Source organism: Trematomus bernacchii, unplaced genomic scaffold, assembly GCF_902827165.1.
Source record: "Trematomus bernacchii unplaced genomic scaffold, fTreBer1.1, whole genome shotgun sequence".
NCBI lineage: Eukaryota > Metazoa > Chordata > Actinopteri > Perciformes > Nototheniidae > Trematomus > Trematomus bernacchii.
The window spans coordinates 3,859,998-3,887,983 of NW_022987409.1; the positions used below are offsets into that span (position 1 = coordinate 3,859,998).

The 27,986-nt window shown below is 39.0% G+C and overlaps 1 protein-coding gene and 1 long non-coding RNA gene across 2 annotated transcripts; one reads left to right on the top strand and one right to left on the bottom strand.

The window, feature by feature from the left end:
• Window positions 1-2,843: 2,843 nt before the first annotated feature.
• Window positions 2,844-16,065, bottom strand: xpnpep2 (X-prolyl aminopeptidase (aminopeptidase P) 2, membrane-bound). Its single transcript, XM_034138489.1, has 21 exons — window positions 15,808-16,065; window positions 15,122-15,183; window positions 14,660-14,770; window positions 14,499-14,562; window positions 13,684-13,788; window positions 12,685-12,771; window positions 12,383-12,526; window positions 11,178-11,279; window positions 9,676-9,757; window positions 8,852-9,059; window positions 8,173-8,262; window positions 7,751-7,860; window positions 7,501-7,578; window positions 6,716-6,787; window positions 6,562-6,622; window positions 6,259-6,328; window positions 6,015-6,119; window positions 4,910-4,969; window positions 4,725-4,801; window positions 4,532-4,621; window positions 2,844-3,191 (listed from the first exon to the last, which is right to left on the bottom strand). The coding sequence occupies exons 1-21, from the start codon at window positions 15,857-15,859 to the stop codon at window positions 2,991-2,993; spliced, it is 2,031 nt and encodes a 676-aa protein (XP_033994380.1). The 5' UTR covers window positions 15,860-16,065; the 3' UTR covers window positions 2,844-2,990.
• Window positions 16,066-26,869: 10,804 nt separating this feature from the next.
• Window positions 26,870-27,545, top strand: LOC117488076. Its single transcript, XR_004556499.1, has 3 exons — window positions 26,870-26,958; window positions 27,309-27,399; window positions 27,516-27,545. It is a non-coding gene; the product is annotated as an uncharacterized LOC117488076 (long non-coding RNA).
• Window positions 27,546-27,986: the final 441 nt, after the last annotated feature.

Below are 27,986 nucleotides of genomic sequence, written 5' to 3' on the forward strand. Positions count from 1 at the left end.
TTGTATTACTTTTACCATCTGTATTATTATGTTGCATTGTTGGAGAAGCCTGTGACCTAAGATTTTCAACGACATAATTACTCTGTAGCTATGTTAGTTTGACAATAAAGAACCTTGAACCTTGAAGTAGAAGTGAAGTAAAGAAAGATCTCCGTCATGCAACACAGCAGCTTTGAGTCATTTTTTTAAATTAATGTTTGTAGGTTCTGTGCTCAATCGAAAACACATTTGCCATACGGTAGCCCCTGAGGTGTGGAAGTGAAAGACAAATGTAAAGATGACATATTTAGAAACTCAGTAACGGCTTTGCAGCTGCAGCAGAGGAGCCACCACAGCTACAGGAGGCCAGAACAACACAGACTAATGATCAGACATACAACAGAGGGTATTCATACAACATGTAGGGAAAGACATGTACAAATATCCAAAACAGACAATTAGGACAAACAACTTGAGTGAGTCACAGAGATGTGCGTGCGTTTGGATGAACACTCAGCCTGCAGGAGAAGGCTACTATTGGCACTCGACGCAAAGAGGGAAGTCAAATGTTAGTCAACTTAGGCTTGTTATTTTTGGTGGGGTGGCAAACCACATGATAAGAGCATGCCCTATTTTAGTTTCCCGTCAGTCGACCTAAGGTTGTCAACAAACTCATCTGTCTGCAGATCGACAAAAACAATAAGCAGCAGATTTGGATCTACACTGAGGTTACCTGAAACCTCACAGGTAGTGGTGGAAGAAGAACTCGGATGATTTAAAAGCGATTCTACACTAGAGACACAGAAAAATAAAGCATTTCAAATGTTACTTCTCTTAAGTATTATCAGAAAAATATACAAAAAATATCAAAAGGCAAAAGTATCATTATGCAGAATGGGCCCTTTCACAATGTTAAAATACCATTACTTGTTATATGATATATATTTTATTATTATGATGCATTGTGAGCAGATTGTTGTTGCTGTAGTTTGTTAAAGCAGACCTTAATCATACTATTTTCTATATTGTTGGGTAATTGTATCTACAATGAATCCAATGCTAATAAAATGACCATATGTAAATGTCAAATATATATCTATAAAGTAACTATCGCTGACACATACAGGTAGTGAAGTAAATAGTAAAATATTGCCTGCTACAATGTAGTGTTAATAGCTTCACTTGTTCACTACTGGTCCTTGGATGGATGAGTATATGTAATATTTGGTTTAATACAACAATATAACTAACTTATAAAACTTGACTTGTGGATGTAAACTACAAAAAACCTATCCAATACTGCACTTGAAAAGGTAAAGAGGAACCCTATGGAGTTCATGACCACTAGCAAAGCTTTGACAGCAAAGGCAGATACAGTATGTCAAATATTTAGCTTTGCACATCCTTTATGAGGAGAGGAAGTAAATGCACTCATCAAGGTGAGTAACACTGAATGTTAACATGCTGTTTACAAGCAAACTTTACAGCACACATTTAATAAGTGAATAAAGTACGTAAGCCTTGAGATGACCACATGTAAAGATGTTGAAATGTAACTACACAACAACAAAACACAGCAGAAACGACTTCTGTTCACAGAGAACAATGATCTCATACATGTTGTTCCTCTTTTTCCAGGGCCTCTTTACCACAAACCCGAACGGATAGGGAGGAATATGCCTTTTACTGTAAACTGTCCAACTTTCTGAGTCAAGGGTTTCTGCATGAGCTTTCAGAGCTGTTTGACAGGAGGATGCAGATGCAGGGCTCTGCACATTCACACCTTGTTGCTAGTTGCTAGGCAACTACTTTTCTGCCTGTATTAGCACTTTACATGTATTAGTAAAACCACAGGATTTGCTCACAGCTGTTTTTACGAGTTTGCATGTTTGTTTTGTTTAAGGTTGTCATTATATTAAAAGATATTAACGAAAATATTTCCTTAATCAGAAAGAACCAGTGGCTTTTAGCGACTACAGTCTTTAAAATGAAGTTACTGTACCACTTGCAGCCGGCTAACTTAGCTTAGCACAAAGACTTCAGACAGGTGGTGACACATTGTGTGCAGCATAATGAAGTTTAGGAAGTTTGGAGGAGTATATAAATATATTACTAACAAAAAAACAGGGACAAATTATGAAATACATTAATAATTATAATAAAAATCTTTTTTTCCCACAAAGTCTGTAAAAAAATGTTGTTTATGCTACAAGTTACTTGGCAAACCAACAACTCCGTGGCTAACGTTAGCTCTTAGCTAGCTGATATGAAAGCCTCTACTTACCGCACTTTATGTGGCCTCAAGAGTTGAACAATGTTGGCGGTTTTTTAGTGTCTACCTGGGATCATTTAGCTCAATGTTTTGCACATTGCCGTGTGCTTTTTTAAGTAAACAAAGAGTCTATACAATTAAAGCGACAGGTGTCACAGGCGTGTATCATTGTAACGTTCTGCTGGTGTGAATATCAAACGCACCTTTCCCTCCTGCCCCCACAATATGATTGGCTGCTGTCAGCTTGATTCTAAGTACCGGCAGCCTAGTACTCTTTGGGCATTGTGCTGATGTAGATTGTCGACATTTATCTAATTGTATCTCCTATAGGCCTATACTTTTTGTAAAATAAATCCATGAAAATAAAAGTCTGTAGGCTACACATCTGACTTAAATCAAAGCCAGGTCATCCGAATTATGACTTTTGTCCACACCTTTGTTTGAAAGAGTCTTACTTTAATAACAATATAAATTATATCAACTGGTCATACAAATGTCCAGATTATAAACAAAACATCTAAAACCTACAAAAATCACAAAAAATATAATTTCAAACTTTAAAAACACCACAATATCAACAATTTACAATTAATTAAACCGTCAAACAAATATATCCTTTAATTTAAATGAAATGATCAATTACAGTGCATCTCTCGACCTGGTTTAGCGGCTCAATAGAGCCTGCATATGGGTAACATTAGTGCGCCAGTCAGCTGTTAATGTGCAAGAGAGATGAAGATTAGATGATGTTGTGGAGGAGAGTGACGGCCAGGGCGATGAGAGTCAGAGAGGAGGAGCAGACGGACGCAGAAGATCCAGACTCCATGAAGGCCTCTGTGTGTTTGAGCATCCACTTCTTCTCCTCATGAAGTCCCTGATTGTCCAGCTCAGCGCCCAACAGCTTCCTGATTGTCTCGTAGTAATTATTCAGCCACTGAAGCTGAAGCAAGAGAAAACACTCAATGAAAGTCAGAAAACAAGCCTAGAGATGTAAACTGTATGTATGTGAGAAAACAAGCAAACCGTTAATAACACAACCACTTTCGTCCTGTTCTGTGATTTTGTCCCCTCATCAAAAATACTAAATAAAATATCATTACTTTGCCAACAATGGTAGAAAAAGCAAATATAGTTGACTTGAGATCAAATGGAAATACTCGAGTTAACTACAAGTATTTCAACAGTGTATCCAAGTTAGGGCTGCACGATATATCGTGTCGTGATGATAATCACGATATGCGCATGCGCGATATTCACATCGCGTGGACGTGCGATTTAAAAAGAAAAAAACGTAATTTAATTTTCTTTTAAAACATTTTTTTGTAGGACTTGTGATATTAAGTAGGCAAATTAACTCAAACACGTCATGTTACAATTATTTTGCTGCTTGCTACAAAAGGAAAACTTGCGCGGCTCTCATGTCAGGGGTACTTGAGTGAGTGACAAGCAGGCTTTGCATGCACAGCAAACCACAATCAAATCTCCAAAGCAAACGGACCCCGTGATTAAAGGTGTTTTAATGTGTTTCTCCAGTTCGGTGCTGCTAACCGAGCTAGCTCAGCTTGTTGCTCTGATAACTTAAGATCCAGACGTCCGTGACTAAAATCCTTCATCCGGTTAAATATAGTTAAAAAAACAAACAATTGTATAGCATTAAAGTTCAAGAAAGGATGGTCAATTCCTGTATGTTTTCATATCGCAATATATATCGCAGGGGAAACAAAATCGCAATGTCAGTTTTTTCCAATATCGTGCAGCCCTAATCCAAGTATAGTAAAGTGAACTATTACAAAAATATTACATTTTCGAAAATAAGCCCAAAACCAACTTTTTTAGTATCAAAAACGTTTTGTAACTGCAAATACAATAATAATGCTTCAGAAACCAGTCTTATGTTTACACCTTAAATGGAAAGATAAAAATTGGAGTTAATTTCACACGTGGTTTTGTTTTCTTACAGAGTCTCTGAGCTGAGGAGAAGCTTTGAACTGAAGTGTAAAGGGGGGATTTTAAGAGGAAACCTGCACTCAGAGAGCAGGAAATCGAAAGCCTCGGTTGATGTCACACTATGTATTTACAAATTAAAACAGGAAACTGTTCATATCTCTGGGGAAGTTCACTTACATTATTGCTTCTAACTGGGCATTCTTTTACAGTAAGTTGGGTACGCATTTTTTAGTACCTCCTTTTTTTAAAGAAATAATGTTGAACTCCATTCATTTCTCAATATACAGTTCATACAGATAGTTTAATTTCCAGTGATCCAACGTAATGTCTTACCTGTTCGGAGCTGAGAAGTGAGGTGTCAATCAGCTTTCTGTCGTATGGGACCAGCGACACCGTCTCAAAGGTCAGGTAGTTCTGACCATACTGAGGGAAGAAATGGATATTCACATAGAGAATACCTTGACAATAAAAAAGGGAATCCTTTAAATAACTGTTGATTATCAACAAAGCTCTGTTGTGTATCTACCTTTGTTTTTGCTGGTTTGATCACAACAACATCTTCAATCCGGATCCCGAAGTCATTCTCCTTGTAATATCCAGGTTCTGAAAGCAAATCCTTTGAATTTTTCTGCATTTCCTTTAGATTAATCACTATGTTGTGTTATATGTAATGGATATATATGTATTTAAAAACAAGTAATATTAACTCACCAATAGACGTGAACATGCCGATTCTAAAGGGAATGTTGTTACTCTGAAAGCCAACCGGCCCTGAAAAGATATCACAACAGTACATTATTTAAAAAAACAGAAACCTAGGTAAAAACAAATCTTAAGAAAAACCTTTATGGACATTATTGTTGCATATGTTCCTGCAGTTAGTGAGCATTACCTGAATTGAGATTGAATTATGTCTATTTAAATGTTGTATAGTGTTGTCGTTTTGTTTTGAACCTTTCTTTTTCAGGAATATATGTCCAATAAATATTTTTTAAATGACTAATGTATTTTTTAATGTATTTTTTCAGGCAGTAGTGTTGTATTTTATCTTGATAATGTATAACATTTTACATTTTTTTCATTACTTAGTTAGGGTCTTAAATGCAATGTCCATTTCTGTATTTGCTTTAACCTTTATGAATTGGCAATTTTCAGAAAAAGCTCACACATACAGAAAGCTGCTACAATGCCTGTTGAATCAATAATTTGATTGATCAGCAACTATTTTGCTAATAAAAAATAAATGTATCATTAAAGGTGGGGTAGGTAAGTTTGAGAAACTGGCTCGAGATCGCTAGAATTTGAAAATACACAACCGGAGAAAATCTGCCACTTCCTTACAGAGCCCCTCCTCCAACACACACGAACGCGCACATGACCAATGAGGGCACGAGATAAGTTTGTGCACAGATGGAAGGCTGACAGGCAGGTAGGCCATCCAGTTATTTTAGCCGGGCCGGCTAAAATGATTGGTCGTGCTTTTTACAGTATCACGGCTTCCACAGATGACATTTTTTTATGGATTTTTTGTCAAAGCACTTAAGATATTCATTGCTATCGGGATGTTAAGAGCATTCCATGGAATATAACAAAAAGTGTATCTCGAGCCGGTTTCTCGAACTTACCTACCCTACCTTTAAAGTAATTTTCATATAAAAAACTGTTCGCAATTCCTCCAGTGTGATAGAATGCTGCTTCTCTTGGTTTTATATTACTGTAACCACTGTCAAAATAATTTGAACTGTCGATCAGACAAATCACTGTACTGAATAAATCAAAAACGGAAAACAAGTGGGGGAAAAAAAGAAAAGCATACACTCATGAACTCCAAAGAAGTTTCCAACACCGTGGCCTGTGCCATGCCCGTAGTTCAGGCCCACCTCCCACAATGCACGGCGACCAAGCATCTCCATGTTTACACCTGATGGTAAACAAAAGCCACACACAGAGTTCAATGACCTTGCAGTAAGATGTTTACAAAATGTTGATCAAACAGTGAAGAAATGGGGCTCTCTAGTGGTGACACTAGAATTTAAGGTTTCATTTTTTTTTATTCCCACCTCGTGTCCCTGAGGGAAAGATGGTTCGAGATATCTCAATGTTTCCCATGAGCACTCGAGTGAAGGCCTCCTGCAGAGCGAGACATGTGATTGATGAGAGGAAAATGGGATTTTAAAGGAATCATTTTGATGATATTTTGTGAAAAAACATTACTGCAAAGGCTTTTACTGTAAAGTTACATCAAAAAGTGTTGGCTAGTAAAATAATCCTAAATCAAAAACAAAATCATACATCAACATTGTCGTGAAAGACAACATTTAAATTAAACAGTCACATTTTCAGTATGATATCTAACGTGTTACCTTCTGCATGGCTGTGGGGGTTCCCCAGTGAACGGTCCGAGTGATGTCAGTGGTCCCGTCTCTGAGAGTAACGACAGACATGATGACTCATTTGAAATGCACGAGCTGTGATGTGAAACTGGAGAGTGTGTGGGCAGAGAGTGTTTTTACTCACAGGTACTGACCGCCGGAGTCCACCAGGTACATCTCATCAACTGTCAGCCTCCTGCTGGTTTCTTCTGAAGGGCTGCAGGAAATAACAGAAAAACAGGAAATGAAAGCAGCACTGCAGGTGGTAGTTGTGGTAAACCTCAAGGATCTGTGTTTGTAAAGTTGAACATTACTGCAGAGCATTTTATGATGCATGTAGATCAATTTGAAGAGGGGGGATGACAATCATTGTGATTATCATTAAAGGAAAGTAACACTTACTCAGGTAATATACCTAAGTACAATTGTGATGCACTTGCACTTTACTTGAATATTTCCATTCTTGGCTACTTTGTACTCCACTACATTTATAATACTGGTTACTTTTTATAATACTTCTATATAATATTTCCTATTAATAATACAAATATACGTACAAATAATTACCACTATACTTTAAGTTCATTTTACTCTGTACTCTCATAATTATTCTGTACAAGTAACATTTTGAATTTAGAATTTCTATCTGTGATTGAGTATTTTAAGTGTGATATTTTTACTTTGAATTAAGTAAAGGATTTGATAAATGTATCTTATAATGGCAATCAAATTGTTAAACTCCCAGGCCACCAAAATGCTCCCTCTCATGAATGTATAGCACCTCTAAATTAAAACCTATATTGTATGTTCTGAAAAAACGTATTTGCAGTAATGAATGCTGCAAGCTAAAGGCAAACTAGAGATAATAATATATTTGTTTGATATCAATGAAAAAGAAGAAGTCAGTAAGCAGAAATGATTACATCTTACCTGTAATGGGCAAGTGCAGCATTGGGTCCGCTTGCAGAGATAGTCTCAAAGCTCGGGCCTCTGCTGTCTTTCTGTTTGCTGTGAAAATATATTATTATTAGTTGTATTTTTAAATTATTGAACACGACTGAGATTGGATTTCAGTGTCACTATATCTCTCTTCTTCGTCCCTTTCTACTATGTTTTCTAGGCTCCACAAAACTGATATTCTGAGTGAAATACAGCTTTCTTCCATCTCGTGTGCACTCACGAGCGACATTTATTGACGTATGCTGCAGCAGTCAGCTCGGTCTCCTTCCCCTCCGGCACCGCCTTCTCCAGCCACATCAGCAGCTGGACGACTGCGACTGCATCCCTCACCTGCACAGAGAGATAACACAACGACCAGCAGAGGCTCAACATCCTACAATACCATAACAGCACAACACACACGGACTGAGTCACATGACATGTTGCAAAGTTGTTCAGACACCTATGGACAAGCTAATACATTTTTCAGGGCCTGTGTTCACTGAAGTGTTCAATCTCTTGATGAAAACGATTCATAAAAGTCCCAACAGTCTGACAGTGAAGTCACACACATAGGAGTACAGATATGAGCTATATTGGTGCTCATGTGTGCATGTACATGTGTGTGGTTGTGTATAAACAGGATGTGTGAAGGTGACTCACGTGAGCATCTCTCAAGATACGCTGCTCAGTTTCATCTTTCACAGCTTTCGTCGTCAACACAGGAGAGTAGGTGCTTGTCATCAGCTTCTCCTTCATGATGAAAAAAACAACATGATTAATACAAGGAAATATATTTCTTAGTATTATTCATATTGGAGAAACCTGGACCTCTCGTTAAAAACAGGGTGGAGTTTTTTTACCTTTGTAGAAAGTCCCAGTTATAATTATTTTTGTGTAAGTTGACTTAAGAACCCTGCATAGATTTTTGCTATTACTGTATGAGGGAATACGTTTATTCTGTTACTGTAAAGCCTTTTTGTCACATGTGGAAATGCCTTAAGCCTGCACTCTCTGTAATAAATAATGGTTCCTTTCTGAGTAAAATAGAGCAAGGTAAAGTTTAGGGATCTTTGTTTTTTTTCACAATGAGTGGCCTCTTTCACATTAAAAACAGTCATTACATCAATTTCTTAAATAATATATATACAAAGCTGTAAATATGTACAACTCATTATATAAATATACCCGGCAGCAGCAAGCGAGTGCTCGCAGACTAAGGCAATACAAAAGATAATTAAACTGTATGTACACAGAGTATATCTTAAGATCATACAGTAATATACCACTAAGAGAGAAGGAAATTATGCAGTACAGTAAATATAATAAAATGTCTGTCCACCTCTGGTGTAATGATCTCATAAAGTGCGTAGTTTGTGTACTCTGTGCCGATCCACACTTTAACCCCAGGCTGATCCACGTACGTCTGCAGGTGCTCTCGGACAGAGTCGTAGCTTTTCAGTTGCACACAGAGGGGCCCCCGTATACATGAGGTGGCGTTCAGGTACACCTTCAGTTCCTCTGTCACTCTCTCTGTGTGGAGAAAGAGCCTGGGAGAAGTGGACAAAGGGAGAGTGGTTCATAAAAAGATAGGTTAATGTTTGAATGATGGTAATCTAATATTTGCACTTAACCTGAAAGAAAATATAATAAAACCCATTGACTTGACAAATCACGTAATAAAACGTCCTGACTGATAATGTAACATCATGTTTGGAAATGTAAACTCTAGGCTTTTTGTCATTTTAAATGTACAACAGATGGCAAATGATGAGTTTTTTTTTTTGTTGGAGATGCATTGAACTAAAATCATTATCAATGGAAAATGAAACACATTTGATTGGTCGTAGTTCAATGTTCGTTCATTAGAAAAGGGTAGATAATAGATTAGACATCGTCAATACAAATTCCCAATAATTTAATATGGTATTATTACATCATCAGTGAAAATATTATAATAATATGAGTCATGATATTTTATAACATCATTGTGTTTTATTACATTTTAAATCAGTGCAAATGTCATTACATTTAAAATAGCTACACTATCTGGTGCTACAGTCCTCAAATCCTCTTAAATGTCATGGGAGTCACAAAGACATAAGAAAGACAATTTGAAATGAATGCTACAGTTTCACACATTTAATCCCAGAATAATTAATTTACCAGATCTCATCCATTGTAAGCAGTGTGTAGGAGTAGAAGAAGGGATTGTATGGGATGTCGTTGCCGCGCAGATTGAACAGCCCTAGAAATCAAAACAGACACACCACCGCCGACTGTGAGCAGCAGCTTGTGCATTCATTTAAATCATCGACTACTTCCACCTGAGCCAAGGCACGCCGTTTATATCAATTGTTTCTGTCTCACAGACGTGACTTCTTCTGTGTCCTTGTCATTGAAAACAGACTCGCTAATTCTGAAATCAGAAGTCAGGAGAGGTCTGACGCTCAGCAGTGCTCCTCATGATTTATAAGATGCTTTTGAAAAACTCCCTGTTCTTTAAAAATATCTGTAGTCTATTCTCCATATTTCTGTCATTTAGTTTTACATTTTTTTACCACATTCTCAGTATAATATGCAGCTCCTCGGGCTCCAGTTCAATCTAAAAGCTGTTTTTGCATTTGAGCTTTGTTTCCCCTGCCATTTTATTTTGATGTAAACTGTATTTTCAGATCTGTCCTGAGGCGTAAGTAAAAAGAAGCAGCTACAAAGGACCCTGCAGCCGCTTGGTGGACTAAAAACTAAAAGGAAATAAGACCTTTGGGATTACTTTTCAGTCATTTCTGAAAATGTTATGCACTGTAAAAAGGTATCCTGTTTTATTGTTATATATCCTAATATTGTATCTCCCAACTATTACATAGTTACATAATATAGGATTCATTACTGGTTATAATGTATGTTATTTAACATTCTTGCACTCTCCTTTGTGTTGTGCATTCTCTTAGGGAATTATCATACACATCGTTTTTTAAATAATCACACATGTTGTTGTTTTTGCATTGATTTTAAATGTGGGATGTAGCTCTGCAGTTGTAAATACATTTAAAAACTATTCATATAATTGTCTTGAGCGGTGATAAAATGATGTTTCTTTGGTGGTGATGAACAATACTGCATGTTTATCCAGAGGCTACTACAAACTGCACATGTTGCTATTCTAAGCAAACATCCTAATCATATTTATCTAGTCATACCAGCAACTATTGCACTAAAGATCCGCAAAATAGATTATTTTATGTCCCCATGGTTTCCCCTGAGCTTTGTAAAACTGTGTTCTCTTAGTATGCCTGAGGTCATGGAGGTACTGTTCTTGGAAAACCTTTAAAGGTCTCATGCAAATTGACCAGAAGGAAATATGTTGCTGTTTTGAAAATCCTTGATGTGGAGTGTGTGATGGATATAGCTGGTATCGTGTTCCAACAAGTGAAATTGTTTTTTTACGTGAAGCTGTTCTTTCTGCCGTCTTGACAAGGACTCCCCCAGAAGAAGATATTTCTAATTAATGGGACTTTTGAAGGCTTAAGAACGAATAAATAAATAATGCAAAATTCTCATGTTTTTGTGTTTTTCACTGAATAATGCTGGTGTGGTTTAGTATTCGTTTTTCCAAATCAGCAACATGATTTATTAATAGCTTCATGGAGGAAGTTAGAGTTACTCACAGGCTGTTTCATCCAGTGCGGACAGCAGAAGAGCTGTCGGCTCGTATGGATTATCTCTTATCTGATTCCGTATGTGCTCCACTTTCATCTCCCAGGACCTTTCTGCAAACACACATTCAACATCACAGTTAACACTTGATGCCATTTTGTGACAGATATTGAGTTTTATTAGGTATCTTCACCATGATCTTAATCAGTAGGGAGAGACATCGTTTGAATCCAGCTTGCTGCTTCATTGCAAAGCATTTTATATAAATGTATTGAGTTAGTCCTCAGCATCGAATTCAAATGAAAAGATTTGCTGGATTTAATGAGTTTGATGAGTGCGGTGATATTGAAGAAACAAATGGTAAAGTTGGGAGCTCAAATTCAAAACAATTAACTGAGAGACACTACATTGCTTCTTACAGAAAAAGTAGACAACAACACATTTCACATTACAAATTAGACCCATTGTTCATAAAAAAAATCCGTGCAACTCTTAACTTCACTATGTTTATATAATTAGTTTTTTATTTTATTTAAATGGAGCAACAGTTATGAAACTCAACTTCTCCTAGAGTTTTCCTAAAGTTGTGAATAGTAGTTTTTATCTATAAAAGAGACTTCTGCTAAGTGCAAACACACATTATTGAATTCCCATTAACTTTGTCCTTTTCTCTTCATGTCGTGTGCAAAATGCTCATCACTTGATGGACTCTACCCACAATGCCAAGTACCGTGTGAGTGCATGCTTTCATACCCAAACCCACCTAAAACTCAACACACCATAACACACACACAGAGACCATTAGGTTTATGATAGACTCTCCATTTGTCTGTTCTCCCACCATAAAGACTAATAAGGATAACGGGCATCCAGACAACTTCCTACTCCGAGGCTTTTCTATTCTCTCAAAGTTGGTATTTGATCTTTAAGGCAGCCATAAAATCATGAATAGACTCTTTATGGTGTTGTTTGTGGAGCCGCTTATTGCTTTTCAGTCCAGTTTGCAGGTATTTATCAGCACATAGATAAGGGGCACCTCACAGGCAGACTGCAGGGTGTGTGTGTGTGTGTGTGTGTGTGTGTGTGTGTGTGTGTGTGTGTGTGTGTGTGTGTGTGTGTGTGTGTGTGTGTGTGTGTGTGTGTGTGTGTGTGTGTGTGTGTGTGTGTGTGTGTGTGTGTGTGTGTGTGTGTGTGTATAGCACTAGACTAGACCTACTTATGATTCTGTCGGGCAGGCGGGTGAGGTTGCCAGGTGGGACGGGTGGCCTGTCTGTCCACACTTGGTCGACCAGGTTAACGGGGACAGACATGAGGCTGCGATTGGTCGACTCCAGGACCACACTGTAGTCCCCCTGCGTTTCTGATGGAGGAAATTGCAGATGATTACACACACTGAGCCGAATCAATGATGAGTAAACAGTCCGCGTGGCGTCTGGAGGCTCCATCGATCATTTTCCATCTACTCTGGCGAGCACTTTATCGATGTTAACCTGGACTGACAGGAGGACGGAGACTCACTGAGGGAGAAGAGGAAGGGATCAAAGCCGATGTAGCCGCCCGGTGGGACCTCGGAGATCAGCCACACTGCCACGCTGCGGACGGACACTGGGGAACATCACACATGACACAAGTTCAAGTTGACTCAACAGGATGTGACAGAATAAATGCAGTTTATTCACCTGTGCTCAAAATGTTTTGGGTTTGCCAATTAGATGTGCATTAATTCAAATCAGCAGAGATTTTATTTGTTATAACATGTGAAAACTAATATACTTTATTGACTCTATCAACACTATTTTTAAAATAATATTATTTATACTCTATATATGCTTTTGTAGTTATAGTAAGATACTCTCAACTCCCTACATTTGTATTTTAAATGTAATTTATTTGCCAAAAAAGAGACAAAATGCACAATAAACAAAGTTAAATACAAATTCTTAATATTATGATTATTATTTTCAAAACGTCTGTAGATAACATCATAATATCGTTAATGAAAAAATATTTTGGCCACGATAATTGTGTAGTATAGGAATAAAGAATTCCACCACATATATTAATGTAAATAAATGTGGTAAATGCTGAAGTTGTAGCCAATATATCCAATATAATCCAAATAATTTTGAATTTCCCCACAGAAATATATTTTATGTTCTCACTTGCAGTGTTTCTATTTGCAGCGTGTTTCTCTACGCAGCGTATATGTTTTATTGAGCTCTTTTTGCCACTATGCAAATCCTTGACTACAATAGGTGCCTGTACAAGTCCTAAATTGCAAAGTTGCCCCACTGTATCCAAATGTGTGAACATCAGCACAATTGTTCAGTATTAAAATAAATTTGCAAGACAAACCATGCTGGGACTGTTCCTTTGTTGAGCTATTTATATCATCTAAATCCTTTGATAATGCGTGCAGCTTTTGTCAGGTGTTATCTTTGAGACAAGATCATCAAAACCACCGTTGGATGTGTGCACTGCGTTGTCATAACAAGTAGTCACAATACGATTGCCCACCATCAAATTCCAGATCCCAGTTGCAGTCCATCTGTCTCTCAGCTTGCACCCAGTAGCGGCTGTCTGTCCACAGAGTTGCTTTTGTCTGAGTGACCACAGCAGTGCCTGCAGAGAGGCAAAACAGCAGCTGCGTTATCCAGAGGAATATTGATAGTGAACTCAAAACAACTCGTGATGCTAGATTTGACTTTGAACAATGTTTGATGTGTTAGCTAATGTTGAAAAATGCAGGCATGTGAAGAGACACAGGAAGGAGAAAGCCTGAGGAGATGTGTGGTGGAAACACAGTATAATCAGGGCTTATATGATCATTCCACTGCTGTACCCAAACATGGGATACATGCACTTAAGTAGTGACAGCTGAGTAGATCCCTAAATCTAATTTTGGTCTTATTCTTAATGGACACCCAGAAAAAGTGATTTTTCTTTGAGCAGTCTGGCATATCTTTGGCCTGGCGTAAAGAGCACTTTACTGAAATATCATCCGTCTTGTTGTTTTAATGCGTGCATCAGCTGAGTGTACAAATATGTACAATCATGAATTCGTTCTGCAATATTGCGTGCAAATACATCTTCTGATTTAATGGTGAAGATCGGAGAGTTCAGACGAATGAAAAGATGCAGCGAGCGATAAAATTAAAAGAAAAATGGCTCAATGGTGAGGATGTGGGATGAAAGTAGAGGAGCTGCGTGACCGCGGCACTCAGACATGGGGGGTTGAGTCATGGGGAAGAAGAGGAGGAGAAGGAGGGGGAGGAAAAGGAGGATAAGGACGAGGAGAAAAAAAGGAAAGAAGAGGCAGAAAGGGATTGTACCTGCGGAGCCTGTAAAGCCGGTCATGAAGGCCATCCTGGCATCACGTGGTGCAATATACTCACTCTGACAGAGAAACAGAGGTTAGCATCTCACACACACACACACAGACACACACATTTTAAATCCCAAAGGAGTTAATTATGACGGACAGCAGATGTACCAGGTGAGAGTCAGTGCCAGGAATAATGTAGGCAGAGATATTCTGGAGAAGCATTTGCACTCGTAATTCCTGAAGCCGGAGAGTGGTATTAACTGCTGTGGTGGGGAGGTACTGTAACACACACGCACACGCACACGCACACGCACACACACACACACACACACACACACACACACACGCACACACACACACACACACACACACGCACACGCACACATACAACATCAAAGAGAGAGAAAGACAGAGAGTGTGAAAAGTCTTCAAATGCAATAAAAACCTGCAGAACTGCTGATTCATCAGTTCCTGTATCTCCCATTGTAATCATTAACTGTCCTGCGTGCAGTAATCATTATCTGTAACTTTATAAAACGTGTGCAACATGTTCCATGGAAAATGCTGTTTTTATGATGTAATATCTGTATTCTAATGTTTCTTTCAATCAAAGAGCCTCAATTCACTCACAGGAGGCGAGGCGGAGCAGTTCCTCTCAGTCCGCTCGTACGCAGCAGCAACAGCAGTGGTTCCTGGAATGCAAAGCGCACAATGAAATATCTTGGGAAATGAAACTAAATAGTTAGCTCTGAAAGCACATGATCATGAGGGATGTTTTTCGGAATCAATGGGACTTATAACCTAAAAATAGCCCTGATCAGTCAAAGTAGCTTGCAAAAGATAACAATGATAACACAATAACCACACCAATAAGAGTTATGCACTAGATAAAGGGAGTGGAGTTCAATCAGGTCCTTGTTCACAGTTGATTTGATAAAATATATCATATCTCATCATAGGAATCCTGATGAGAAAACTAACATGCACAGAAAAAGCAGAAGGCAATGTTTTATTCCCCCATTACAAGTTCAATTGAAATCAAAACTGCATATTGATCCCTTTTTACATATCTCACCACTTCACGGCTTCTGTCATCGTCATTTACAAATAGAAATATTGATCTTCACAGCTAAACATCAGAGACTTGACACACACACACACACACACCACACACACACACACACACACACACACACACACACACACACACACACACACACACACACACACACACACACACACACACACACACACACACACACACACACACACACACACACATACACACAGTCCAGTGAGGACAGGGAACTTTTTACCTGTTAGTGCGGCCAGACAGAGAGCCAGCAGCAGCACGCCACAGGAAGTCATCTCGGCACTGAGAGCCGTCAGGAGCAGATCCACAGACAGAGTGATCGCAAAGCAGGTGCTCCGACGTGTATGCAGCGTATGTGAGAACGTGTGTGTGGGTGTCTGATGGGAAGTGTATGACTGTCCTCTCTCTCTTTTCTCTCCTCCTCCTCCTCCGCCACTATCTCCTCTCCCTGCGGCCCTCAGATAGTAATCATGTGCAGCGGCTTTGGGGGTGGATCTTGGAGTTCAGAAACATTTATTTGCTTCCTGACTTAAAATACAACGAGTCAAACTACAATGACCCCCCACCTGTTTATTGCTCAACGTTTTTCATTGTGTCATGATGCAACTCAGCAGCTGTGGAATTTCCCCTGAGAGGCACGGTCATCTTGCATGCGTTTTTGATCGAATAAAAACACACTTGTGCTGTTATCTTAATTATTTGCACCAATAAGAAGTGAGAGATGGCAACAATGGCTGTTTTACATGCAATGCACAAAGAACTGGAGAGTCCTGTACATGTGCAGATGAACGCCTATATTTTTCACATTTGCATATAAATGCATGCGCAGTATCTGTGTCTACAGATCCACATATTATAGACGAGGCCTTGTAATCCTGCAGGGATTTCCATAGAATTTCATTTCAATCCTTCCATTCATGCCAAATGTATTCTGCCACTTAGCCAAAAGGAGAGGCGGAGGAGAGGAAGAGGAGGGGGGATTTAATCTTATAATATCTTCTTTTTTATTTTACTGGAATTAGTTTGACGTCAAACAAATTAAAGTTGTGGTGAAAACTGTTGTTACCTTTAGACAGAGGCAGGCTAGCCGTTTCCCCTTGTTTCCAGTCTGCTAAGCTAAGCTAAGCAGATGTTGACTGTAGCTTCATATTTAGCATACTTAAAGTGTTATCAGACTTCTCCGTTAATTTACATTACATTTTCCCTCTGGGAATAAGAAAGAATGTCTGAATCTTAATCTTATTTCTTTAATGTATATGAATCTAACTAAAGTTCTATATTTGCTTTAATAAGTGTTGGTGTTTAATGTGCTGCCTTTTGTAAAGCACTATTTAAATTGTTTTTTGGAAGTTTTCTACAAAAATGTGCCGATATTATTATTCATAATCGTTATTGTATAAAGAGATAGGACTCTGGGCACTGAAGCTGGGCCAATTAGTCAGTGCTCGGAAATGATAAACCCCCTCAGAGCAGTGTGTTATTGCTGGTTTATTAATCCAGAAGCAGGCGCCTACAGTACAGCTTGTGTTTTACCGACATTACAACTACTGTACCTGATGTGAATATTTTATTATAAGCCAACACCTCTACAATGCTCTTGGATCCCCTGCCTTTGATCATAAATTCAAAACCTGGCAGACCTTCAGACTTCAGCGCTGTGGTGAGAAATATGAGATCACAGAGCTGTGCCTTTTAAACGACCCTCTTCTTTCATTAGCTGCAGATTGAAATGTATTTTAAGGAGTTATAAAGGGGTCTATGAAAACTAAAAGAAATGGTGGACTCTGTTTAATTTAAAATGTCCCCTTTCTTCCCCATGCCCGGTTAATCTTCTTAATGAAAACGATAAGAGCAGATAGGGTACAGTGTTTTATGAATAATTAGCTTATTGTATGTCTACCAGATATTATTTGAAAACACAGTACCATTAATTTGTTACTTTAAAGGGGACCTATCATGCAAAATGCACTTTTGCACGTCTTTTATACATGAATATGTGTCCCTGGTGTTCCAGGGAACTCACCAAGTGTCAGAAAACACAACCCTCTCTCTTTTCCTCCATACCCAAATCTCTAAAAACGGGGCTGCAACGGATCTGATACAGACTGATCCAGATTTGAACATTTCTCTGACGTCAGGACGGAGGAGCTCCGCCTATATGGCCAACTCTCCACCTATCAGGGGAATGAGAGGTTGCCGTGGCATGGTAACAGCATGGTAACATGACGCTCGTAATTAGAATATTAGAATATATAAAAAAAGAACATCATGCGTGTCCTGATGGCACATAACAGCTCGCGGCCGCAGATTACTCCGGGTCCCAGACCCCCCCCATACCCTGAAAATATTTTTATTGCAGATCTACATGAATCACACAAACGACCTATTTTGGATTCAAAACGGCGAATTTCGCCGAAAGGTGACAAGTTTGCATCCCTGATTATTCAAATATAGCATGATAGGTCCACTTTAAAATAGTTTCAACTATTTTATATTTTATAGCAAGATAATGCTGTATATATAATATTTAATCCTAATTTCTGTGTATCATTTTAAAATGCCTACATCTGCCATTAATCGATGTATTTCAACAGTCACCCAAAAACCTTTGTTACTGCTCACAACATTATGTCTATTTAAAGTGACCCAGTGATTGTGCTGGACATTTTATTATCACATTCATAAATAGGCCATGGATACACTGTGTGCAAACTGTCTGATGTGTTGATTTCTGGGGGGAAAAAGCACATTTGATATCTGTTAATCTTTTGAAACTAAATTATAAATGGCTTAATATAGCAACATTTAGAACAAAAAAAGTCTGAATATGTCCTATTAAAGGTGGGGTAGGTCATTTTGGAGAAACCAGCTCGAGTGCGCTAGAATTTGAAAATACACAGCCGGAAAAAATCTGCCACTTCCTTACAGAGCCCCTCCTCCAACACACACGAACGCGCACATGACCAATGAGGGCACGAGATAGGTTTGTGCACAGATGGAAGGCTGACAGGCAGGTAGGCCATCCAGTTATTTTAGCCGGGCCGGCTAAAATGATTGGTCGTGCTTTTTACAGTACTACGGCTTCCACAGATGACATTTTTTTTATGGATTTTTTGTCAAAGCACTTAAGATATTCATTGCTATCGGGATGTTAAGAGCATTCCATGGAATATAACAAAAAGTGCATGTATCTCGAGCCGATTTCTCAAACTTACCTACCCCACCTTTAAGAAGATAATAGGACATATAATCCTATTAATAATGTAGCAGGTGCAAACAGCTTATTTGAAAAGGAGGAATCACAGCCTGTGGAAAGGTAGAGTTGTTTTCTCACATTTAGAAACACCTTCAGCTCGTCTATAGCATTGAAAATATTTACTGGCAGTTTCTCTTGTGCAGCAGTGTGGATTGACAGACTGAGCTGCTGAGTTTTACAGTTTGATACAAGCCTGATTGACATAAAACTGAACAGAAACAATCTGCCACCAATTATTTGATTGAACCATATGAAATGAATATAAAGAGCAAATTGAGGCCAAGTTCCTGTCCGGACAGGGCAGTTTTGTGTGAATTATGTCTTGCTTCTGTATTATCTTTTGTTTGTAATTTCTTCTCAGGTGTCACCCGCATAAGTGGTTGTGATAAGATGTCCTGACTAATTAAATAAAGCTCAACTAACACATTAATTAAAAGCAAACAGGCCTAAAAGCTGTCTTAAATGACAGCGACCTAAGAGAGATGTTGGACCTTGAGGATCTCAGACTTTCTTTGTGTGGCAGATGAGGTAGTATCAAGGAGGTGGATGACATTTTATCAGCTCTTCCCCAAAAAGGAAAGAGAAGTAGTCTAAATCAGTGGTTCTCAACTGGTCAGGCCTCGGGACCCACTTTTTCCTTTGTCAATCAATCGCGACTCGAAATTTTGAACCACTCAAATCTATTCAACAAAAAATCGTGCTGTAATACGCTTTTCAGCATACAATATTAAAGTGAAGTACAGGGCATATATCTCTTCACAGAACTGAAGAATACTTTTAAATAAGGTTTAATGAGATGATGGAATCAAAGCTGAACTGTATAACATAAAAAGGCACACATGCTGAAAACCCAACCCCAGCATTCTCCCCCAGGAGATTTTTAGAAATACTAACATATAAACTACGCATTCTGGTACACTCTGAGATGAAAATAAATAAATCTATTACTAGCCGACATATTAATAATATTTTATGCCATTGTTTGTTTTTCACTTTGTTCTGACAGCTTGCTGCTCCACACAGAGAGAAGAGCAAAGAGGAGATAGTCTGTGTGACTTACTTTCAATTGTGGGTAAGGGTAGATAACTCCCATTGTTCTGTGACCTGTCAATCATCAAACCGGGGGTCATATTTCATTATGTGTTCATTTTTATCTGAAGTTGTACCCATGGATGTATAGAGTGGCGAAGTCACGCCCATCTACTTCCGCCCCATGGGACCTTATTTCGGAAAAATAATGTATTGAAGTCAATGGAGAGAGAAAACGTATCTTTCGATCCCGTTTGAATTGTGCCATGAATTACACATATGATGTTTGTCAATCTTAAAAAATAATTTCCATGTCAAAAAAGTCACAGTTTGTCGTAAAACTGTTGAAATATAAGACTATGAAAAATACGCAACTAGAAAGACTACAAATCCCAGAGTCGCGTAAGTGATGTCACAATTGTTTTCCTCCACTAAGAGATAGCTAAGATCAGCGCCATATAGATAGAATCTATCTATATGGCGCTGGCTAAGATAAGATAACTTTAACAAGATGCCTGTGTGCTTAGTACCAGGTTGTTCATACCAGCAATGGGTCTTGCTCGTTCTTTCGCTTCCCGTCTGATGAAAGGACTAGGAGTGTCTGGATCAAGGTAGCTAGTAGCTAGCACGTTAGTTAGCATTACAGCCTTGTCATTTGTATTAGCCTTAACATGAAGTAACATTAAGTAACCCAAAATGTTAAACAGTAAGAGTAATAGTCATATTTCGTGAACCCTTTGAAGAGTACTGTCACACCGGTGTGATCATTCTATAATACACAATTTAAGCCCGGGGGAGAAATGCTAACGCTAACGCTAGCGATCTTCTCTACTTCATGCTATCTGCACAAATGGTTGACATTAAACATTAAAAAGACCAGGCAGTTCAGAGAGAATCAAAGGAAGGCAGGCAGGCAGCTTTGCATGACTTTCTTCAGGACGTGTTTCATTGTGGTGATAGTGAGGGTAGTCAATCGTTTTGTTGACAAGACAGTAGTGACGGCCATCTTGGTGACGTGTGTTGTTCTGTGAGACCAGAGATGTAGTTCCTTGAGCGTTTCACACAAACAAATGTGTTACTTCACAGTTTTACGACACATTTTTTTGACTTGCAAAATTATCTTTTAAATTGACAAACATCATAATCATAATTTTTCCGAAATAAGGTCCCATGGAGGTCCACCGGAAGGGGAGGGACTTCGCCAAGAGTGGCGAAGTCCCTCCCCTTCCGGTGGACCTCCATGGGACCTTATTTCGGAAGAATTATGTATTGAAGTCAATGGAGAGAGAAAGATTATCTTTCGATCCCGTTTGAATTGTGCCACGAATTACACATATGATGTTTGTCAATTTAAAAGATAATTTTGCAAGTCAAAAAAAAAAAAATGTGTCGTAAAACTGTGAAGTAACACTTTTGTTTGTGTGAAACGCTCAATGAACTACATCTCTGGTCAACAACACACGTCACCAAGATGGCCGTCACTACTGTCTTGTCAACAAAACGATTGACTACCCTCACTATCACCACAATGAAACACGTCCTGAAGAATGTCATGCAAAGCTGCCTGCCTGCCTTCCTTTGATTCTCTCTGAACTGCCTGGTCGTTTTAATGTTTAATGTCAACCATTTGTGCAGATAGCATGAAGTAGAGAAGATCGTCGATGCTAGCGTTAGCGTTAGCATTTCTCCCCCGGGCTTAAATTGTGTATTATAGAATGATCACACCGGTGACAGTACTCTTCAAAGGGTTCACAAAATATGACTACTACTCTTACTGTTTAACATTTTGGGTTACTTAATGTTACTTCATGTTAAGGCTAATACAAATGACAAGGCTGTAATGCTAACTAACGTGCTAGCTACTAGCTTCCTTTCATCAGACGGGAAGCGAAAGAACGAGCAAGACCCATTGCTGGTATAATAACAACCTGGTACTAAGCACACAGGCATCTTGTTAAAGTTATCTTATCTTAGCCAGCGCCATATAGATAGATTATATCTATTGCCCCTTTCACACCGGCGCTTTTCCAGCTCCGGCTCGGAGCTGGAGCTGGAAAAGCGCCGGTTTTTCCTGTTCACACCGCAGCGACGCCGCGTCATAGCTCCGGAATGCGGTTCACTTCCAGCTCCAAAAAATTGTCGGTCGAGAGGCAAGAGCTTCGGAGCTATGACGCCGCGTCGCTTACGTCTCTCTTACGTCGAGGCGTGCAGGAAACTAAACCCACCTCCCCTGAACATGGGTCGACTGAAGAGTCTCGTCATGCCTGCCTACAAGCAGTAGCGCTGAGCAAAGTGACTAGAAGGCAACCACACACTTATAAAAAAAAAACACACTTTATAAAGTCAGGCAACACTAACCAGGCTTCGTGTGATTCTGTTTATTTGTACCTTACTTTGACCATCCGTTCGCTGTTATTGATCATTGTGGAGAGCAGGCAGACGTTTTGTTTGTTATTATAGCAGCTATCGGATGGAATCAATACATGGGCTGCACAGGTTGTCATGTCCGACTATCACAAGTAGAATCATAATGAAAAATACGCGTACGTATACGGTAAAATGTGCCTGTAGAAAACGGCTTAGCAAGTAGTCAGTTTAGCTTCGGTTGCTATGCTAACATCACCCATGTTATACTAGAGAAACTTTCATAACAGCGTTGTGATGCCAAACAGCGTCAATTCAGACTGACACACATTCACTTAAGGGGAATTGGGGATATGTATCAGCTGCTTGTGTGACAGTCAGACAGTGAATACTTTAGAGCCGTGTGAGCTAACCCGGAGCTAACGGGAGAATAAACTCCCGTGGAAGAGCAGCCAGCACTGCAGCGGTCGGTAAATGCCGCTGAAACACATTAATAAACAATGAACCACGGCACTCTGGAGAAAAGTATAAGGTTGGAGAAGTCGTTATTTAATTTAATCTGGCTTTGTATGATTAAAAGCAACACGATCATCGACCCAATGTTGTTGTGAGCTCCGTTGGGGAGAAAATCAGCGATGGAAACGGTGACGTCATGACGCAGCAGCGGCAGCTGGGCGGTGTGAACAGAGCGGGAGCTGAAAAGGGAAACCGGAGCTGAACCAGAAAAGCTCTAGCTAGGAGCTAGAAAGGGAAAAGCGCTGGTGTGAAAGCCGCATATATGGCGCTGATTTTAGCTATCTCTTAGTGGAGGAAAACAATTGTGACATCACCAACCTGGTCTCACCAGAATGCGTGACTCCACCACGACTCCTTAACACCGCATTGCGTGGTGGAGTCACGAACAACCCCAATGTAAAGTGAATGAGGCTCCTTTGTCGTGGTGCACACACGCATTTCTACAACGTCCAGCATTGAGCTTTTATTCTATAAAACGTTTTTTCAAATTATTATGAATACAAATAAAATAAAAGAAGCCTCCCGTGAGTTACTACAAGCTATAAAGTAGATTTTAAAAACGTTTTATAGAATAAAAGCTCAATGCTGGACGTTGTAGAAATGCGTGTGTGCACCACGACAAAGGAGCCTCATTCACTTTACATTGGGGTTGTTTGCGTGGTGCAGACGCGTAAATGTAGCAAAGTTCGTGACTCCACCACGCAATGCGGTGTTAAGGAGTCGTGGTGGAGTCACGCATTCTGGTGAGACCAGGTTGGACATCACTTACGCGACTCTGGGATTTGTAGTCTTTCTAGTTACGTATTTTTCATAGTCTTATATTTCAACAGTTTTACGACAAACTGTGACTTTTTTGACATGGAAATTATTTTTTAAGATTGACAAACATCATATGTGTAATTCATGGCACAATTCAAACGGGATCGAAAGATACGTTTTCTCTCTCCATTGACTTCAATACATTATTTTTCCGAAATAAGGTCCCATGGGGCGGAAGTAGATGGGCGTGACTTCGCCACTCTAGTATAGTTCTACCGCAAAGTTATTCTCCGTGGGGACTTCCGGCAACAATCTTGATTCTGATTGGCCAGAAGACTCGAAAAAACATCAGCAAAGATGTTTTATTGAGAAGATGATCACTACGTGACAGAAGTTTTCAAAACCGTTTATGGTCTCCGGTACTTCCAGTCCAACGCCTACTGCATGCACAGCGTTAGAAAACCGGGCCTTCAAAATAAAAGTTTAACTTTTTTCCCACACATCTGCGACCCACTCGAAACGGGTCCTGGGTCGCGACCTATATATACAGTCTATGGTCGCGACCCACCAGTTGAGAACCACTGGTCTAAATGATCATGTTTTCAGGTGAAACTTAACAGAAGGCAGGTGTTTGCAGACATTTTGGCCACATCGGACGAAATAGATATTTAGCCATGCTAGCAGCTTCACCTCATTATTACATGAAAACACAAACAAATATTTGATGGATTTCCCCCCCAAAAAAATTGTATGACATTCATAGTTCAAATAATTGTATAGGGACCCATGTTGTTTGATTACTGGAGAACATCCTTTTGATTGTCACAAAGCTTATTTTCTTCAATAATCCCAGGAAACTACCAAATGTTCTTTGTTGAGGCGACCAGGGTTTTGGTAACTTCTGGCCGAGCTTTTTCACCCAAATGATGCAAATACCGGGGGGTGCAAGTACAGCATGCAAGGTGTATTTCACAAGCCACAAGGAAGTGAAGTGTCCAATGTAAAAAGCAAATAAAAGCCTCCCAATCAGGTTGAATGAAGGTCTCTGTCAGTGTTGGAGGATTTATGGTATTTACCCTGACTCTTCCACTTGGCTTGTGTCCCATCCTTATCATGTTTACATCAAGCACAGTCCAGGCTCTCCAGAAGTGTGTGTTTTTCTTTAGTGTTATTTGTAATTCATGCATAATTGTAAAGAGGACAAAGATCATTTTCCACATTGTGGACAATTCAGATTATAACCTAACCCTAACAGTGCAATAAGCCTCAGTTACGGCATTAGTTCCTACTGTCTGAGTCATTTTACATAATAAATACAAAACAGAACTAACATCTGTTAGTATTATTGTTGTAACACTTATCTTAACTATTTTTTAGCCTTTATTTATACAGGTGAATCTCATTGAGACACAAGGTCTCATTCTCAAGAGAGACCTGTTCAGTGGTAACTCTACCACACAAAGTTACAGACAGACAGGACACTAAACACTGAGGCAACAATCAAATAAAACATCGGTAGTCAGATATTGCAGGTGCAAACACCCACAGATGATTTCTCCAGCTTTTTTTAAATTAGTTTAAAATCTGTGATGGGTATCAAACTGGTCAGCTTAAGTTCCTGCTGAAGTGTGTTCCAGGTTGAGGGGGCAGAGTATGATATGGCTTTTTCCCCAAGCACCGTGCGTACTGAGGGGACGGACAGAGTGGTGTAATTTTGAGATCGTAGGCTATAACTGTACTGTTGTGTGAGATGTAAGTGGATATGTAGAGGGGCAGCAGTCCAAGCATAGCGGTATAGATGAGTTTGTACCAGTGCAGTGGTCTGTGCATTGATAGTGATGTCCAGTTGACTAAAGAGTACAGCGTGCAATGGTGTGTGAGGGGTTTACAGTTGGTTATGAACCTCAGAGCCCCATGGTAAACAGCATCCAGCAGATGAAGGGAGTGAGCTGAGGCGTTCACGTACACAACATCCCCGTAGTCCAAGAGCGGCAAAAATGTGGCAGCTATAGCTGTTTCCTAGCACTTGTGGAGAAGCAGGTCTTGTTTCTAAAAAAATAATCCCAGTTTTAATTTCAGTTTCTTTAAGAGATTGTCTAATGAGGTTTAAAGCAGATGTTTTCATCTATAGTGATGCCTAAGTATCTGTAGGTTTTAACAGCTTCAATGGGGTTATGCTGTGCAGACATGATACAGGGAAGAACAGCTGTGAGTCAGTAAAGCTTCTCTAGTGCCTTGACCTTTAGACCAAAAGCTGCATTACAGAGGGGAAGGAGAAGTAGAGCTGTCAATGTTCTGCCACCATCTGTTATTGTGCATTGAAATGGGATCAGCATAAGGGTCCATAAAACCCAGGATTGGTCATTAAAGCTTGTTTAGTTTGGATAACTCCCTGATAACACAGAGAACAGAGAAGAATAGATGACAATAAAAGCAATAAACAATAAATACACAGAGAGATTATATGAAGCTTTGACTCAAAGGTTGTAAACTGTTGATGGGAACCATTAGAAACCTCTAGCCGTGAGAAGAAAAAAAATTGCAGAAATGTTCAATATAATGGGGTGAAGTCTGTAAGCGTTTAAGCGTATAATTCAGTATGTCTTACTTGTTTGTGCTATGTATGCATCTACTGTGAAGAATAACTTCCTTCATGAAAATAATTAATGAACCATGATCTATTCATCTATCTCTCTGTCTGTAGGCTGGGAATGACTGAGTGCTAAATGAACCCAATAAACAGACTGATTGCTTTTTTCCAACCACAATATAGTGGCACTAAAAACCAACATGTATAACTCATATTTGTGTAGTGAGCTGTTCACCTGAGTCCAACCACTGCTGATCCCTCCCATTCTGCTACAGTATGTAGCCAAGATGGCGATCTTTGAGGTTGAGAGTTGTCCAGCTTTCAACACTCTTTGTCCGATATAAGTGCCCCATTCAGATATTCAATGTTAACTGCATTTAGCAATCCTCAGTGAGAACACAAGTAATCAAACTGAGACAGCACAAGGATATTTATTTAAATTTTATTGTGTTAATTATGCACATTGTAAGTAGTTGTCTTGGCAGTTTTTCTCGCTGTACACGATTCATGGGGTTAGTAGATTCCATGTAAAAAAAAAAATACTTTTTCAACATAGAACATTTCGTTTTTTACCTCAGCTTATTTTTGTTAGTTTACAACTCATTTTAATCAGTCAGTCAGTCAAACTGAAAAAGAACAAAAATGATTTTGAAAAAATATTTCTGCGTTCACTCAACTATAGGGATATATTAAGTTAGAGTAACTCAGTTATAGTTTCAAAACTGAACACACGCTTGGACTTGCCCGGACTTTGCTAGACCGCATGTTGAGTTGGAGCAATCTGCATTCATCCTGGAAGCAGAACTCTTGATAGCAATGGAACAACAGGATTTGAACCTAATAATATATCAAGTTACCTGGTAAGTAGCCATTTTTGTTCAGCTTAATTTACAACAGCTGCTTACTGCATATACAGTGTAACACAAGCTGTAAGGTAGTCATTAGCTACTTGTTTTAAGCTACTGTAGCATGCATAGCATACTGATTAGCTAGCTGTTTGTATCCTCCTGTATCCTGTTTCACAGTTGCAGTCAAAGTTCATTATTTGTAATACAGTATGTATATATATTTTTTCTTGTTAGAATTAACGTTACATTTGATAAAAACTGAATTAAAATAAATATGAACAGCAAGTGACAATGCTTGGCATGTTCAGTTTTTGCAAACAAGCCTTTGTTTTTCTTTCTCAACATTAAAATGTTCTCCTAAGGATGATTCGGTGGAAAGAATAAAAGAGGTTGCTATCCGTTGCTTGGTGGTGTGTCTTCGTGAAAAGGAGGATCTCTTCAAGGAAAACTTAAGTAAGTAAGACGATGCTTAATCATACTGTAACTTGTGTTAACCTGAAACACAATGCAATGTTTTCAAATCTGAGGGCACCAAAAACACTGAAATGTATTTTCTAATCTTATTCCAGGATGGTGAAGTGGAAGTTAGCAATGAGGTGCTGAAGAACTGTCTTGACCAAGGGGTGCGGATGCAAGAATAGTGATTGAAGGAACAGAAGTCCTTCAAGTCTCGGGTGCGGACCAGAGCCTGTGCCTGAGGGGCTAAATACAACACTCAACCTGAACTACCTAAAAGAGATGTTAAAAACGTTGGAAGCAGGTTCATGCCTTTATTTAAATTGTTGTATTTACTTTTATTCATATTGAGAACATTTGTTATAAAAAGGGTCATTGTGTAAAGAACATTTGAAAATAAACTGTTAAAAAGTGGGAACTTAAATGTGTATATTGTTTTTGACTCAAATAAATGAGTTTCTAATACTCAAACAAATTAAGGTAACAATTTGCATGGACATTTCTGAGTAGTATGGACTTAAATAAATAAATTATAATAGCTTAAATTAAACAAAATGCAACTTAATACGATTAAAATTAAGTTG

Bases quoted from the DNA above. Each gene is read 5' to 3' on its own strand.
- xpnpep2 (XM_034138489.1), bottom strand. From the start codon at position 15,859: ATGACTTCCTGTGGCGTGCTGCTGCTGGCTCTCTGTCTGGCCGCACTA. The intron at 7,579-7,750 runs GTGAGTGCACAC...ATATTTTCACAG, and splicing joins TACGTCAATAAATGTCGCTC to CAAACAGAAAGACAGCAGAG. The intron at 6,329-6,561 runs GTAACACGTTAG...CTCGCTCTGCAG, and splicing joins CCCCCACAGCCATGCAGAAG to GAGGCCTTCACTCGAGTGCT.